The following is a 16,960-nucleotide window of genomic DNA, read 5'->3' on the forward strand; positions in this document are numbered from 1 at the left end:
GTTTCAAGTACTGCAGGACCACACCACGCTTAATCCTATCCCCCAGGCCGTTAACATTCCATGACAACACAGTAAAATCCCTACCCCCCCATCATACGTCGAAACAATCGGTCGTCCCCCACAGAGCATCTTAAAAGCAACAATACAGTAGCGGGTTTGCCTTGCGGTGCAAACAAACAACACACCCCCCCCACCCCCCCATCCCAACAGAACTCCCCCCTCCCTGCACCCCTGCATGAGCCCAGATAGCCCCCCCAAAGTGCAGTGTGCCTGTCGCCCCATAGCTGAAAACTAACTAGTCCCCCAGAGGAGGAGGGAAGCCCCCAACAGACCCCGCACGACCTCCATAGGAGGGGAACATATGCAATCAATAAATGGTGAAGGAACATCGTCCAGAGCAAGGCCTATTTATTCACCCCTCAATTCTGATCCGGCGGGCCCTCCTCGCCAGCCGCGCCCCCCCCGCCCCCCCGGCCCCGATCTCCAGGCAGAGTGTCCAACCAGTCCCCAGCCGCCTCGGGCCGGTCAAAGAAGTGCGTGCGACCATCCACCTCCACCCTCAGCTTGGCTGGAAAAAGCATTGAGTACTTAAGGTTCAGGTCCCGTAGGCGACGTTTAACACCAAGAAAACTCTGTCTCTGCTTCTGAACCGCCGGAGTAAAGTCTGGGTAGAAATGCACATCCATGTTATCAAGCTTGACCGGTCCCTGCTGCCTGGAGGTCTGGAGGATAGCGTCTCTGTCCCGAAAGTTAAAAATCCGGGCAATGAGAGGCCGCGGCGGGGCACCGGTCTTAGGTCTGCCCCCAGGGACCCGGTGAGCACGCTACACCGCAAAAAGCTTACTCAGCCCCCGGGGCTGGAGATGGGTAAGGATCAATTCTTCCACAAAAAGATCTGCCGCCTCCGCCTCTCGTCCCTCCGGCACCCCCACAATACGAACATTATTCCTCCGGGCCCGACCCTCGGAATCCTCCAGTCGCCGGTCCATCAGGGCGCTCGCCTGGCCAAGCCGGTGCACCTCCTTTTGGAGGGCCACCACGTCCGTCGTGAGGCTCGTTGCGGTGTGGGCCAGGGAATCGACCCGGTCGTTCGTTTTGGACAAGTCAGCCCTCACAAGGCTCACATCCACAAGGACCGAGTCTATTTTTTGCGCCAGGGTGTCGAAGCGCTGGTCCACCGAGGCCTTCATCTCTGCGATGGCGCCCATGACGTCCCGGAGGGTCAGGTCCACCGGCTGAGCAGATGCCTCCGTCGGGCCCGCCGGGGATGTGCGCGATGTCTCCGGAGAACCCTTCTGGAGAGTGTAGCGGTCCATACTGTTAGATTGGTGCGCCGGGCCACGGCGGGTCGTCTTCACCTTCGCCCGGTCTCCATCTTGTTTGGTGGACATGCTTGCTCTCCCACCGTCGTGCCAATCTCCTCGAACGGGCCGCTATACCAATTCACGGGTTCCGGGGGGTGGGAGGGCGACCACCGAACCGCAGGACAACCCACAGCCGGCGGGTCAGCCGGGCACCCGGACAAGACCACGCCAACCCCACCTCGCTTGAGGGCAGGGAGGGCGCAAAAGCGAAAGTGAAAGTGCGGGGTACGCGAGTCGCCCAGCCTTGCCCGCCGCTGTCGTTCACTTTGTCCCCGGATCGCCCCACTACTCCAATCCGGGGGGCCGGCGCGGAGAAGGCCGCAACCTTCAATCGGTGCTCCCACCGGTGTCCGGGGTCCGATTCGAGCCCGAAAAACGGGTGGCGCCTCAGCTCGGGTTCCCCGACACAGTCCCCTCAACAAGGACAGGATATCGCCAGGATTAATTCAGGAGGTCGCGGAGGTCCTCGGGAGCCTCGCACCTACGCGGCCATCTTGGTTGCGCGCTAGGCTCCTCCCCCCCAGAGCCAGTTTCTTGATTTGCCATTCAAACGTTAATCTTTCGTCAATTATGACACCTAAATTCCTCACTTTTGTAACTGGGACTGGACAATCATCTAAGTCGGCCGGCCACCATCTTGGAGACCAAAAGGATGTCTTGGCTCCTCATAGCAGCACCTCTGTTTTCCCCCCATTAAGTTTGAGGCAATTTCTCTGCATCCAGGTATTGATCTGTACCATGCAGGTATTAAATCGGTCAGCTGTCTCATCTAAGTTATTATACACCGAGACCACTATCTGTGTGTCATCGGCGTATGAGATCACCGAGAAACCAGCTTTCCTAATTATGGCCGCCAAAGGTGCCACGTATACATTAAAAAGAGTGGGGCTGTGGGAAGAGCCCTGTGGCACTCCACATGACAAATTGAAGGATTTAGAGACCAGTCCATCCATTTCTACAACAAACGATCTATTTGTTAAGTATGATGATAACAGTGTGGTGGCAGTGTCATGGAGCCCCAACTCTGTTAGTCTTTCAATTAGGATTCCATGATTGACTGTGTCGAAGGCCGCCGACAGATCTAACAAAATTAAGGCGGCCTTCTTTCCCTCATCCAGAGTTGTTCTAAGTTCTTCTACTGCCATTACCAATGCTGTCTCGGTTCCATGACCTTCTCTAAAGCCATATTGTGATTGATCTAATAGATCTTTCTCCATGATAAAGGTTGAGATTTGCTTATTAATTAGTTTCTCAAGGACCTTAGAATAGAAGGGAATTCTTGAAATTGGTCAATAACTACTTGGCTCAGTGGGGTCTAGATTACTCTTTTTCAGTAAAGGCCGAACTGATGCTATTTTCCATGATTCTGGGAAAGTCCCTGACAGTATTATTTCTGAGAATACTGTTGTAAGTTGTTCACTGATCATATCTGTGAGCATATGAAAAATTTTGGGGGGACAAGGATCAGATGGAGCTCCGGACTTGGTTGACATGACTATTTGTCTAACCTGGTCCTCCGAAAACGGAAGAAAGAGAAACCCAGGACTCGGTTTTGTAGTTCCTTACTTTGTGTACATAATTTTTAAGTTTCTTTGCTCTTTGCTACATGTATATATACTACATTTTATTTTGGTTTTGCACTTGAGTTATTTGATATTTGGGAGTCTGCATTAATTGATATATTTTGCCTTCCTTTCCAAACTATTGAATTAATAAACATGTGTGTGTCACTTTAAATGCACCTGAATTTGTTTTCTTGCCCCGCTTTAAGAGAGTGCTGGGTCTTGTTTTATCACCTCGTCTTTTGCGAGTGCTGCTTAATGTGTGTTGTTTAAAGGTGCAGTAGTGCATTTGCCTCCTCTTGGGAGTGCAGGGTCCAGGTGTGTCCTATTGTGTCAAATTACAAGCACTACATTTTTGGCGTCACTTGTCAGGATATTAAAAGAAAATTAAAAGGGGAAAGAAAAATGTTTTCTAGAAAATCGAAGGCAGATTCCCAGATACCAATTGAAATACCGGGATGGGAGGTAGTCCCATATGGTATGCTTGCCCAGGAGTGGGTTCATTGCGCTGGGCTGAGTGAGAATTGGAATGTGTGTTTAGCTGACGCTGAGCCAGCACAAGTGGTTGCGTGTTTGCAAAAAGTGCCTGTTGAGAAAGGAAAAGAGTGTAGCACTTTAGGGCAAAGGGGCTATACAGCGTGCTTTGGATTTGTGGCCAGTGCGGGAGGGGGAGGTTGAGCTGAATGTGACAGTGCAAGGACTGTATGCTAATTGGAGTTTGTGGCAGAAGCAAGGAAAAACTAGGATGCCTTTAGGATTTTGGACAAAGAAATTGCCAGATGCTGGAGAGCGGTGCACTCCCTTTGAAAATCAGTTGCTTGCATGTTATTGGGCCCTGGTGGATACCGAGCAATTGACCCTAGGGCACGATGTGATTTTGAGACCTGAGATTCCTATTGTCCAATGGGTGATGAGTTCCCCCAAGACTCACAGAATAGGACATGCGCAAGAGGCCAGCATAATCAAATGGAAGTGCTACATACAGGATAGGGCCCGAGTAGGTCCCAAAGGCACTGCTGTGTTGCATGAGCAGGTGGCGCAAGCCCCAATGGGAGATACAGAGGTGATGCATGATGTACCTGAGATACAGGAGTCTCCTGTGAAGTGGGGTAGGCCATTTGAAGAATTGCCCTTAGAGGACAGAAAGCATGTGTGGTTTACTGATGGTTCAGCCAGGAATGTAGGGGCTACAGTGCACTGGAAGGCGGTGTCATACAATCCTGTGACCAAAAATTGTTGACCACTACTGGAGAGGGAAAGAGTAGCCAGTTCGCAGATATATATGCTGTGTATCAAGCTTCGAAACAAGAATTGCCAGGAAAATGTCATATATACAGTGACTCGTGGTCCACTGCCAATGAGTTAGCCACTTGGCTTCCCACGTGGCATGCCCATAACTGGATGATACATTCAAAGGAAGTGTTGGGTAAGGAACTGTGGAAAGAGATCTGGACCATGTTGCCACAAAGCACAGTCACCGTGTATCATGTAGATGCTCACTGTTCCACCGACTCACTCGACCTCTGGTTTAATTCCCTCACAGATGAAAAAGCTAAGATTTCAGAGGCTGAGATGGCAACACAAGGTTCTGACCTGGTTGGGATTGCGAAATGGGCACATCAGAAGTGCGGACACTTTGGAGAAAAGATTACTAGCAGGTGGGCAGAGAATAGAGGGATACACATTCCCCTAGATCTGATTAAAACACATTCCCCTAGATCTGATTAAAACTGCGATCCCACAATGTCCTGTTTGTCAGCATACCCGACATAGACCAGTCCCACAGATAGTGAGAGGCCAGCTAGGCAGAGGAAAATTACCAGCACAGATCTGGCAGATTGATTACATTGGGCCCCTTCCAACTAGTCGAGGATCTCAATATGTGTGCACGGCTGTAGACACATACTCTGGATATTTGATAGCATTTCCATGTAAACGTGCTACTCGGTTGAAAACATTGAAAACCTTAGACTTGCTGATTTTGTATTATGGAGTTCCATTACAGATTCAAAGTGACAATGGGTCTCATTTCAAAGGCAAATTGGTGCAGGATTATTGTGCACAACACAACATTGAGTGGGTCTTTCATATTCCGTATTACCCACAGGCTGCGGGTCTGATTGAGCGCATTAATGGATTATTGAAAGATCAATTGAGAAAGTTGTCTGATGGGTCATTGGAAAATTGAAGAGATCATTTAAATGAGGCATTGCAAATACTGAACAATAGACCCTTAGCAAATGCAGAAACCCCTTTGATGCGAATGCTAACCCCAGCCGTGCAGATCAAGCCTCATGTAGCCACCAATACCATTCTCTACTGGGAGACAGCTCCTGGAGCTTTGGCTCTGTACCAGGCAACATCCTACTGAATAGTGGAGAAGCTGATTTGATAATACAACCTGGAGACAGAGTTGCTCAAATAGTGATCATGCCAGTATACGGAGGGATAGTCAAGAAAGGGACTGCCCCAGCCATTCTCACCGTGCGTGGGGAAGGAGTGTTATGCTCCTCTGACAAGAATCCGGGAGCCAAGGTGTGGGTAGGATCTCCAAATAGTCCCCTCGAACAGGCAGAGATTATTGCAACAGGAAAGGACAACGTCCTGTTAATCATGAAACCAGGGCAGGAAAAATGGGAACATGTGCCTACTGATAAATGTTACTTGCGAGAATGAATAATACTTGCTTGTTCTCTGTTCTTTTAGATCACAGCATGGCGTGTCTGTGCTCTGCAAGCGCTTGCTGGAGTGCGTTTGGTCGTGTTCGAGTGGAGCCGGGAGGGACCGGGAGCCCCTTACTCCAAAGTGGCCAGCCGACTGCGCAAATCAACAGCACTGCTGACTCAACCTGACAATGTGTGGTCCTATCTTGCACAGACAGTCTTCAACAGTTCATACTTTTGCATGACAAACATGAAAAGCACCATGGATATTATTTCCACGTGCCTCGTAGCCACACCTACCCCTGTCGATGTGCTGTTGCAGACATTCAATGTCACAAATGCAGACGGGGCAGTGGAGGAACATGATGTGAGTACTCACTTGTCACCTTATGAGTTTTGCCGATTTTGTCCAGAAACTACTGATGATACTTGAAAAAATCTAAGTGATAAGGTTCAATATCTCTGAAGGCGACATTTGTTACAATTTAAGTTGTGACCCCATTACCATTGGTAAATGTGCTCAAATAAGACTTGAAGGAACTGAGTCACAAATGACGTGGAAACAACAAACTTTATGCAAAAATCTAAATGAAAGTACATGCGAACATATGCAGAATAACATGATATGCAAAAATGTAGTATCTGCTGCCAGTCATTTCAGGCATGTTAAATTGCCTGTAGGGTTGTTATTCTCATGTGGTAATGTTGCATATACGATTACTCCAGCAAATATCACAGGTGGACCGTGTGTCTTTACTAGATTAGGCCTCATGATATTCCCATTAGATCCATCATCACATGTTCGGAATACGAGAGAAGTTGTTCAACTCAGTGAACATTGTGATTCTGAAATTTATTTACTATCTAAGTCTGAATATATTGATTTAGCTGCTTCAACAGTAGGAATTCCAGGCCTAACCATTTATAATTCTAGGGCTGTTAGTGAATTAGCATGTTTGATGGTGAAAAATATTAATCATACATCAGTTGCTTTAGCAGAATTATTATTAGATGTGCGGGGGGGCAAGAAAAGCTATATTACAGAACAGAGCCGCAATTGATTATTTACTCTTAAAACATCATCATGGATCTTCAGACTTTGAGGGAATGTGTTGCTTTAATCTTTCAGATCATTCTAAGTCAATTCAATCCCACATTGAAGCTTTACACAAGTTAGCTAAAGATGTCAAGCAGGATGTAGAAAAACGGTGGTGGGATTGGTTGTTTGGGTGGTTGCCATTTTGGTAAACTTCGCTCTGTTTTAGGCGGGATAATATTAGCAATATGTATCTTGATATAATTATGTTGTTGTACCCAGTGTGTACCTAATCTCTCATCTATGCTTCGACCTAAAGCAGTTGATCTCAGACCGATATGTTATGAAAGCCAATGGTCAAAGGGTGGAATGTACTGATATTAAGAATGATATATTGACGATTGGCTCCATTTGACATAATTGACTCCATTTTCTGTGCGGACTCCATCTTGTGTAACAGACTCCTTTTTCTGTGCTCGCACGTAGCTCCAAATTGGGGAAAGAATGTTTTCACTCTTCACTTGTTTTTTGCTCTTCACTGATCAGAGTGAACTGGAACATGTTGTGTGGGATGCGTGCTTGGTACCTTTCAGGGAATGCGCGGAATGTACCGCCCTGACTTGGAGTAAAAATACAGGAGCCTGGCCAGCTTCTGTCTTGACCTTGACACAGACGAAAGGCGGCGAGGTTTCTAGAACCTTCGCCTCACATTGAGTACAGGTATTAAAAGCTAGAAGTCTTCGGGGCGGGTAGGAGCTCGTTCACAGAGTAGACGTACTACTGTGAAACAAGCGGAACTTGGGTCCCGATCGAACTCCTTCCTGGGCTGTCGAAAGGCTCCTCCCGGTTGAGTTGGCAAGGATGTTGCATGATCAATCGGTGAGGTGTTCCTTGCTTTTTGTACATGATTTCTAAGTTTCTTTGCTACATGTATATATACTACATTGTATTCTGGTTTTGCACTTGAGTTACTTGATAGTTGGGAGTCTGCATTAACAGATATATTTTTTCTTCCTTTCCAAAATATTGAATTAATAAACATGTGTGTTTCACTTTAAATGCACCTGAATTTGTTTTCTTGCCTCACCTTAAGAGAGTGCTGGGTCTTGTTTTATCGCCTCGTCTTTTGGGAGTGCTGTTTAACGTGAGTTGTTTAAAGGTGCAGTAGTGCATTTGCCTCCTCTTGGGAAAGAAGGGTCCAGGTGTGTCCTATTATGTCAAATTACAAGCACTACAAGGCGTTACCCCAAAACACCTTCAGGAAAAATACTAACTGTACCTCTACATGCAACATTCGCTCAGGAGGTGGTTTCCTGGTCACCTCCTTATGCAGAAGCAAACGCAGAAGTAACCAACCATTCTCAGTGACAGATCCCTCCTCCGGATCCACCTGCCCAGACAAATCCGCTGCTCATGGACAGAGATACAGGCCAGCTCGAGACTCAAAGCTCACCTGTTGTAACCCCTCTCTCGCCCTCTTTCTCCTGATATGTTTGCCTGTAGGAGTAATATGTTCTTACCTAATTGCACTCGCTGTATGATATCTGATAAGCCTAGCAACTGCTGACATGATAGGCCCATTGTAACGATGGCTGTGTAGCCATGGCACCTCCTGTCCTGAGCTTTATATCCTGTTTATCTTATGGAACTATGAGGTATATGTACAAGAAAATGCCAGAGCTGCGTCAAATTTGGCAGCACCACGCCATTTCCAAAACACAGGCATGCACAGTATTTGCAACAATACAGCGCACCCCTACTGCTGGTTCTAAAATTAGATGCCTAGCGCCAAAGCAGGCACCATAGTGCAAGGGTGCCTGCAATGCAAGGAATGATTGTTCATGTGCAGGAAGGTGCCCCTTCCTGCACATAAACAATCAAGACAACTTGCTACTTCTATGTCTGCTGCACAATGCAGCACACATATAAAAAGCCAAAAACTAAGAGAAATAAAAGTATTTCTCCTCGTTTCACCATTCTAACGCCCGCACTTGCATGGCATTGGTTTTGGTGTGGCCTCAGATGTACGGATCCTTGTATATCAGGGGCAGCGTAAAAAAGCAATGGGTGTTGTGGTGGAACGCCCACAGCAACACCCATTGCACGCCCCTTTCACGCAGATACCTGCGTGAAAGGGTACCATGTTTACAAAGCGGTGTTAAGCCACAAAAAGTAGCTTAATGCCACTTTGTAAATATGGAGCAGGGCACTGAGCCACAATTACTATTAAACATGATGCAATGCTCTTGTAAATATGCCCCTAAGTTTCAACCACTTCTTCACTATTTATAGAAATGCATAACCTTACCTATGAAATCTCTCATTCTCTCTGTCACCATGTTGCTATATATCCCAACTCAATGCCTTGACACCTAGAACCAACGTGCAAATTAACATTAAAAACAACAGTGTGCACACTAAGCAAAAAAAAAACACACACCATCGTCCATTATGCAAAGATGTTTAACCACAGCTCCTCACACTGCCAGAACGCAGCTCCCAATGTACACTCCATGAGCATGGCCTATATCACTTTCAGAATAAAGCTGCTTGTGCCACAGCCGCAATACAGCCCACAGTCTGCGGATGAGTAGACATGCCCCATGTCACCAGCCACAATCAAGCCCCCAATGAAAAGATGTGCATTGCCCCCCCGCCCCCCCGGTCAGTTAGAGTCTGGACCAAGCGATGTTGAACATTGATTTATGGGGACAGGATCTGTGCCATATAACCTCTGACTCTTTAAATGATTTTCCCTTTAAACAAATTCTATGCAAATGTGTTCCTTGTGACCAGTCTGAAACTCTAGCCTGCATCTAGCCCAATGTACACAAGTATGGCAGAGCATGTTACAGACATTATTTAGTCTAAAATAAATTAAGGGGTATATTATCAAGCCTATTATCGCCGGCGATATTGGCATCGCAGTATTAGCAAGGACACGCTAGCGTGTTTCCGTGTCTTAGCACCGGTTTTCCTTACGCCTTGCACCGCATCTCTAATGAGATGCAAAGTAGGCGTTCCATAGCGAAACAACATTAAAAATATCGCTATCTGTACTTCGCTGTATTTACAAGCCCGCCCAAGACACATAGAGCGATATTAAAAGCCGCGCTAACCGCAGTTAGCGCCGGTATTTCACGTCTGTGAAAATCCGGACTTGACTATCTTTTACATGGGAGGTGGATTGTACAGCTAAATCCACATCTCCCTATTACTAAGGGTTCCTCGATCGATGCAGGTTTATCGCTGGATTCCCAGCGTTAAACCTGCATTTTGCCGCTAAAAATAGCGATATCTCGGCGATTAAATCCGGCGATAGCCGGTGTTAAACAAAATCGCGCTAAGCGCGCTCTGCGATATTTTTCGCTGATCAGTGATGATATGCACCTTAATCCCTAATGAGCATCTTAGCTCCAATTACAGATCCTGCCAAAGGAAAATGCTTAGGTCAAGCGCGTTGATCTCCTCCTAGGGTTAGGCGACGACGACTCACTAGCCTTAACCAAGTACTAGTTAACCAACCCTACCCCAGGGGACAGAATCACCCATCTCAATCTGCTCTTTGCACCTGCTTCCCTCATCAGCCCTCTGGTTTTCAGCACTTTAAGGGACAAAATCATGAACTCTAATCGGTTTAATACACGCAAAGGGAAAAGGTACTGGTTGGAGCATGTCATGGGGCATAGAGCTAGTTTAAGGACCCCATAAGGGGCCCTCCCTGCATGCTGATCCCACGCATCGCACTTCAAAGTACCAATCTGTGCTCTTTATTCAAGCTCATTTCGGATCTTATCTTTTAATGACCAACCTCCCAAGATCCTGCCTAGGGACACGTCATTAGTGCTGTTACTGTTGTTATTAGTATTTTAATGCTGTTTTATACTGTGTTTTATTAACCCCGTTGCAGTGTATTGTATATGCAGAAGTTTTTTTATTAATCATGCATTTAAAAAAATTCTCCTAATAAATGAATATGTGAGCATGCCACCTGCCACGCTGAGCCTGTTGTGCAGCGGTATGTGGTGACACTAGATGTCAGTACTCCTGCCTATATATATCCACTGCTCAAATTAATTTCATATTTCACAATACTAATTCACCACTAATCCTTTTTGAGTTCCGGAGTAGCGTGCTACTCGCCGAAAAAGAGCGTCAATGCCTGGTCTGGGGTAGTAAGCGCTATATAAATGAAATTACAATATAAGGTATAGGTGTGCTACCACCTGGGCTTCTTCTTGTGGTGGTGGTGGCTTTAGTCCTCACCTAAATTGTTCTGTTTCACTTGGACACACAGAGAAGTGGCAGCCTTCTCATTCGCTTGCGGCGGGGCCTTATAGCAGACCAGCCTGGCAATGAACTCCACCAGCAGCGTTTTCACCCAGGTGGGAATCCTGGTCCCGTGCAAGGCGCCGCGGTGTAGGACATGGGTGATGATCACAGTCTCCAGGAGGCTGAGCACCAGGAGAGCCAGGCAGACTGAGAAGTAAATACCTGGAAGAGAAGACAAGGAATACCAGTCACATTTATGGACTATCTATCTATGTATGTAAGAAATGCTGCCTGCAAGATCAGAGGGAGGCCGCCTAATAGATAATGCAAGCTTAAAAATGCCTCAAAACGCTGGGAGGGAAGGAGGATGGAGCAGTCATGGCAGGAAAAATAAGGGCGGAGCCTTGTACTTGGAATAATCTTCCCTAATCACTCATTCAAAACCAAAATTCAAAATTGGTAGGAAGTTATGGTACCCTATTGTTGAGAAAGAGACTGATACTCAAGTGTTTGTGTGTATGCGCATGTGTGTGCACCTGTGTGTTTGTGCGTGTGTGTAGGTGTGTGTGTGTGTGTGTGTGTGTGTGTGCGCGTGTCCGTGCACCTGTGTGTGTGTGTACATGTGTTTGTGCAAACCTGTGTGTGTTTAAACTTTGCTATTGCCCCTTTGGTTGCTAAATATGAACAGTGCTTAATCTTGGGTGATTTTAACATCCATATGGATTTATCTCATAATTTGGACTCGATGAAACTGTATGAATCATTAAATATGTTACATTTTACTTCCTATGTCACACATCCCACCCAGGAAAAGGGACACATATTAGACCAAGTTTTTTCAACGGAATTAATTGAAATGGCCTCACCTCTCCCCCTGGTGTGGTCAGATCATCACTTATTAACTTTTAGCATTAAGGAAACATCGGCCCAATCTTCTAAGCTTCATGCAGAACGGACTAACAGTTTTAGGTCTTTTAAATCAATGACCCCGGCAGCAGTAGGAGTTTTCCTGGAGGCACACCCTTTTTCTTTTATGGATAGTCTCACACTTGATGTATCTTCCCTAGAAAGCTGGCTTGAAACTTGTGTTAACAACATTGCCCCTCTCAAAACCCGGGTAGCAAATAGAGGCAGACCATCCACTCCCTGGTTCACGGAAGATCTCAGGAAGAGCAAGAGCCTCTGTAAATGTTTGGAAAGGAAATGGAGACAGGATTATGACCCACTGGCCAAGCAAACATATAAGACCAGACTAAAAGCTTATTACAATAAAGTTCGCCTGGGAAAAATGAATTTTCTCAACGAAAAAATTGAGAAAGCAGGAAATAAAAGTGAAGAACTCTTTAAAGTTGTAAAAGATTTTACGGCCCTTTGTGCCATAAAAAATCCCTTTACTCCGATGAAAGAATGGACTGAGAGCATTGCTCAATTTTTCTTCACCAAAATTTCCTCTTTACAGGCCACTTTCGTAGTGGCTGGTCCTGACCTTCAGGGGAATTTGGATAGGCTTTTCCTACAGTCACCTCCGTCTGCGAATTGCCTATTACAAATTCCAGCACTCTCGCTAGAAAAATCCTTACACCTTCTTCGCTCTCTTAAGTCAGGCTCTCCTGTGGATCATTGTCCGGCAAACATTCTGGCCTCGATAGCTGAGGTAATCAACCCAGCAGTCAATCGGGTGCTGAACCTTTCATTATCTAAAGGGACAGTACCGGATAGCTGGAAACATGGGAAAATTCTTCCTCTTTTAAAAAAACGCTCTGCCGATCCCTGGACAGCAGGTTATTACAGACCCATTTCACTGCTCCCTGCCCTATCCAAGACATGGCGTTCTTCATTCTAGGCAATCAGGTTTCCGTACTAATTACAGCACCGAAACAGCTCTCCTCGAGATATCGGAGTCCATAAAAGTCACCTTGGACAAAGGTGGGAGAGCAGTATTGGTATTGCTTGATTTATCTGCGGCTTTCGATACCGTACCCCATGACCTTCTTCTCGATCGTCTTTGGAGGTGCGGTATTGGTGGCAATGCCCTACAATGGTTCCGGTCCTATCTTACCAATCGCCAGCAGACAGTTTGGTCCCTCCCTTTTGAGACCCCCATTCAATCAATGAATGTGGGAGTTCCTCAGGGATCCATCTTGAGCCCCACATTGTTCAATGTGTATGTGGCTCCCCTGGCATTGTTAGTTGAACCTTTTGGTGCTAGAATCGTTTCCTATGTCGATGACACGCAACTGCTGTTCACATGTGCCAAGGGCGAAGCTTTGGATGGGAAGATGATTAACCTATGCCTATCGGCGGTATTTAATCGGTTAAATGTAAACCAACTACGCTGTAACTCTGAAAAATCAGAAATGATCTTCTTCGGCTGTTCACCGGACGATGAATGGCGTGAATGTTGGCCATCTAATATGTCTCCCCCAACTGTCCTGGCCACTACGGTCAAGAACTTGGGGGTCAAATTGGACAAAACCTTTCTATGAATGCCCAGGTTCAATCGGTGGTGGGCACTTGTTTTGGTCTTTTAAGGATGATGCTAAATTTCTTACCGTTACTCTCTATATCTCGCAGGAAGACAGTCGTGCAAGCCCTAATACTATCTCGGCTCGACTATGTGAATGTCCTATATTTAGGCCTCCCTGAGTATTTGTTTAATCGGCTTCAGGTCGCTCAGAACGCTGCTGCCCGAGCGATTTTTCTAGTTGATCGTCGTACTCACACGACCCCTCTCCTTAGAACACTTCACTGGCTTCCAGTGCGTAAGAGGGTGTCTTTCAAGGCACTGGTACTGGCCTTCAAGGCCTTTCATAACGTCGGCGCTCCTTATTTGAGGGTTAGATGCAAGCAGTATGAACCCGCACGTAATCTACGGTCCTCATCCTCCTGTCTGTTACTTACCCCAAGGTTTTATCGTGCCCGGATGGGAGGTCGTTCCTTTCAGGTACTGGCACCTGCACTCTGGAATAATCTACCTATTGAGCTGCGCCGGGATAACGATCTTTTGCGCTTTCGCCACAAGTTAAAAACGTTGCTGTTCTTATGATCGACGATATGGGTTTTGATTGCTGAGGGTTCTTGTTGCGGGTTCTCTATGTCAGCACCGGGACTCTCTTGGGAGTAGCTGTGCGCTCTATAAATACCCAGTAACATTAACATTAACATGTGTGCGTGTGTGTGTAGGTGACTGTGTGTGTGTGTGTGTTTGCATGCATGTGTGTACACTAATCACTAATTCAAAACCACCCACATGTGTATGGTTGGTAAGAACTTATGGTACCCTATTGTTGAGAAAGAGACTGATACTCAAGTGTGTGTGTGCGCATGCGTGTGGGCATGTGTGTGTGTGTGCGCACCTGTGTGTGTTTGTGCGTGTGTGGGCACGTATAAATGCACCTGTGTGTGTGCGTGTACATGTGTGTGTGCATTTGTGTGTGTACATGTGTGTGCGAACCTGTGTGAGTTTGTGTGTGTGTGTGTGTGTGGGCGCGTGTGGACATGTGTGTGTGTGTGCATTTGTGTGTGTACATGTGTGTGCAAACCTGTGTGTGTTTGTGCATGTGCGCGTGTGTGGGTGTCTGTGTGTGTGTAGGTGTGTGTGTCTGTGCTTGCATGTGTGTACTTCAATCATTAATTCAAAACTACCCACACGTGTATTGTTGGTAAGAACTTATTGCCCTATTGTTGAGAAAGAGACTGATACTCCAGTGTGTGTGTGTGTGTGTGCACGCGCGAATGTGTGTGTGCACATGTGGGCATGTGTGCGTGTGCGCACCTGTGAATGTTTGTGCGCGTGTGTAGGTGTGTGTGCGCGTTTGTGTGCATGTGTACGCACACTGGTGTGTGTGCGCGTGTGTGTACATGTGTGTGCGCGCACCTGTGTGTGGTTGTGCATGTGTGCGTGTGTAGGTGTCTGTGTGTGTAGGTGTGTGTGCATGCATGTGTGTACATGTGTGTGTGTGTGTGTGTGTGTGTGTGTGCGTGTGTATGTGTTTGTGTGCGTTAATTAGCTGTTGTCCAGGGGCCAGTGAAGGACCCAAATGGTGCCTATGGTTTTTAAGCGGATAGATTCACTAGTGAGCCAGAGCTACCACTGAGATCCAAAGAGCCTCCTTCTGTAGAGGGCTGTATCTTGTAATGTCACTCAGTGTCTATATTTTCTGGTAGTGCTAGCACAGGGCTTGGGCCCCCTAGAGTCTTAACTGAGACATTTAGATCACAACAGGCAGTGTTTCCCTGGCTAATGCTTTTGGGTCAACAAGATGAAACGTAAGTTGAGAACTAGAGCTTGGCTCTAATAGGTGTATGAATACCCCCCTCATTCCCCTGGGTGCTATGACTTCTGGCAAGGCAAAGGTGTCAAGGAATGAGGAAAGGCGCTCTTCGAGGTGTTGATTGCTGTATCCTGGAACTTGCCTAGCCTAGAATAGCCTCGCTCTAGGGTGCCTTGATAGTTACTTCACTTTAGATAAGTTAATTTATTTATAAAGTGCAACATACATCCTTGGGTCTCCTGCCACTAAACAATTAAGGTAGACATAAAGCCTCACTGTGAATTTGGCAGATGAGTTAATCCATCACAAATGTGGCGGATATCCCACCCCCCTTATTACATGTGCCATTAAATATAGTAAAGTTGTATTAAGGCGGACGGAATATCTTCTACATTTGTGATGGAGTAACCTATCTGCAAAACTCTAAGGGCCACATGCATCATTGTAAATTGCGGTCGCAAAGGGGCAGACCGCAATTTCTGCATTTGGGATGCATCATCCCAAATGCAAAAATGGCTTTTTCAGTAATCACTAAAATTGCGATTACTTAAATTGCGATTGCATTTAGGGAATCGCAAATTGCGATTAGCTAAATGCAATGCAACAACAAAAATAAATTGCAATTTTGCAATTAAGAAACACAAATTACCATCGAGTCAAAGTTGATGGTAATTTGTGAGAACTTTGAAAAATGCAAAAAAGTGCATTTTTCAAAGTTATGTGTGTGCAACATGTGTTGAAATTGCAATTTCAGGGGTGCATCAGGGTGTCCTTTTGGCACCCTTGCATCCTTAAAATTGCATGCGCAATTTGTGAGTACCTATTTGGTAAACGCAAATTGCACATGCAATTTCCATTGATTCCTATGGGCCTGTAGGCCCATAGAAATGAATAGGAAGCAATTCCTTATTTGCGAATCGCAAATAAGGAATGTGTAGGAATCGCAAATTGTTTTCCGATTCCTACATTCATAAGCATTTGTGATTCCTAAATTGTGATTTCTTAAAAATCGCAATTTAGGAATCGCAAATTCACAGTTTGATGCATGTGGGCCTAAATCAGGTGCATAGTGTACTCATGCGGGGAACTAACGAGAAAAAAGTGAGGTCAGTTTCTTTCTGAAGAATGGTTGAGCAGGAATAATCTTTAGTTCAAAAGGCAAGGTATTTCATAACAGGGGCGCAAGCCATTTTCTAAAGCGAGGCACGTTTAATGAACCAGACTCAAGAGTAAGAGAGTGTCTGCTTATCTTATCACTCAGAAAAGAAGGGACTTTTCTGACTAAACATGTATGTACTAAACAAAGGATGCTAAAGTAGATTATTTTGGGGATCGGCAGCTCGTGTCACACAGTAAGACTAGGTTTAGATTTAGAAATCCAGGACTTAAACATAACTACCCTTGTGGCTTGGTTTTTCACCCACTTAAGTCTTTGCTTCGAATATTTAACTGAGCCAAGATAAAGTGCCTTGAAGGAGTCCAAACTGAACATGTTATGGTGGCTACAGCTGGTCATCTGCCCTCCGGCCAGAGTAGGGGGAGAATTGGTCTACGTTTGTGCCTGTAGTAAGTAGATGAAGAGACAACTACAGAGACGTGGATGTCCATTTAAGCTTAGAGTCTAAAGGGGTCTCCAAACCTTTTAAAAGAGGTGCCTTAGCTGAGGAACGTGACCTGGTGTAGTAAGCAAGCGTGAAGGTGAACAAACAGAAGTGTCACTGCCCACCATTAGTACTTCTTAATATTCCATCTAATTTTTCATATTTCATATTTTCATGTTTCAAAGGAA

General features: G+C 45.9%; 1 protein-coding gene across 1 annotated transcript in view; it reads right to left on the reverse strand.

Moving 5' to 3' along the window:
- LOC146786119 (5-hydroxytryptamine receptor 3A-like) overlaps window positions 1–16,960 on the reverse strand; it is a 75,037-nt gene that overhangs the window by 12,411 nt on the left and 45,666 nt on the right. Inside the window, exon 8 of the mRNA XM_085633161.1 lies at window positions 10,892–11,119. Coding sequence (XP_085489287.1) covers window positions 10,892–11,119 — 228 coding nt within the window. The remainder of the gene's footprint in view (window positions 1–10,891; window positions 11,120–16,960) is intronic.

This window comes from Triturus cristatus, chromosome 11, assembly GCF_964204655.1.
Source record: "Triturus cristatus chromosome 11, aTriCri1.1, whole genome shotgun sequence".
NCBI classification, from domain to species: domain Eukaryota; kingdom Metazoa; phylum Chordata; class Amphibia; order Caudata; family Salamandridae; genus Triturus; species Triturus cristatus.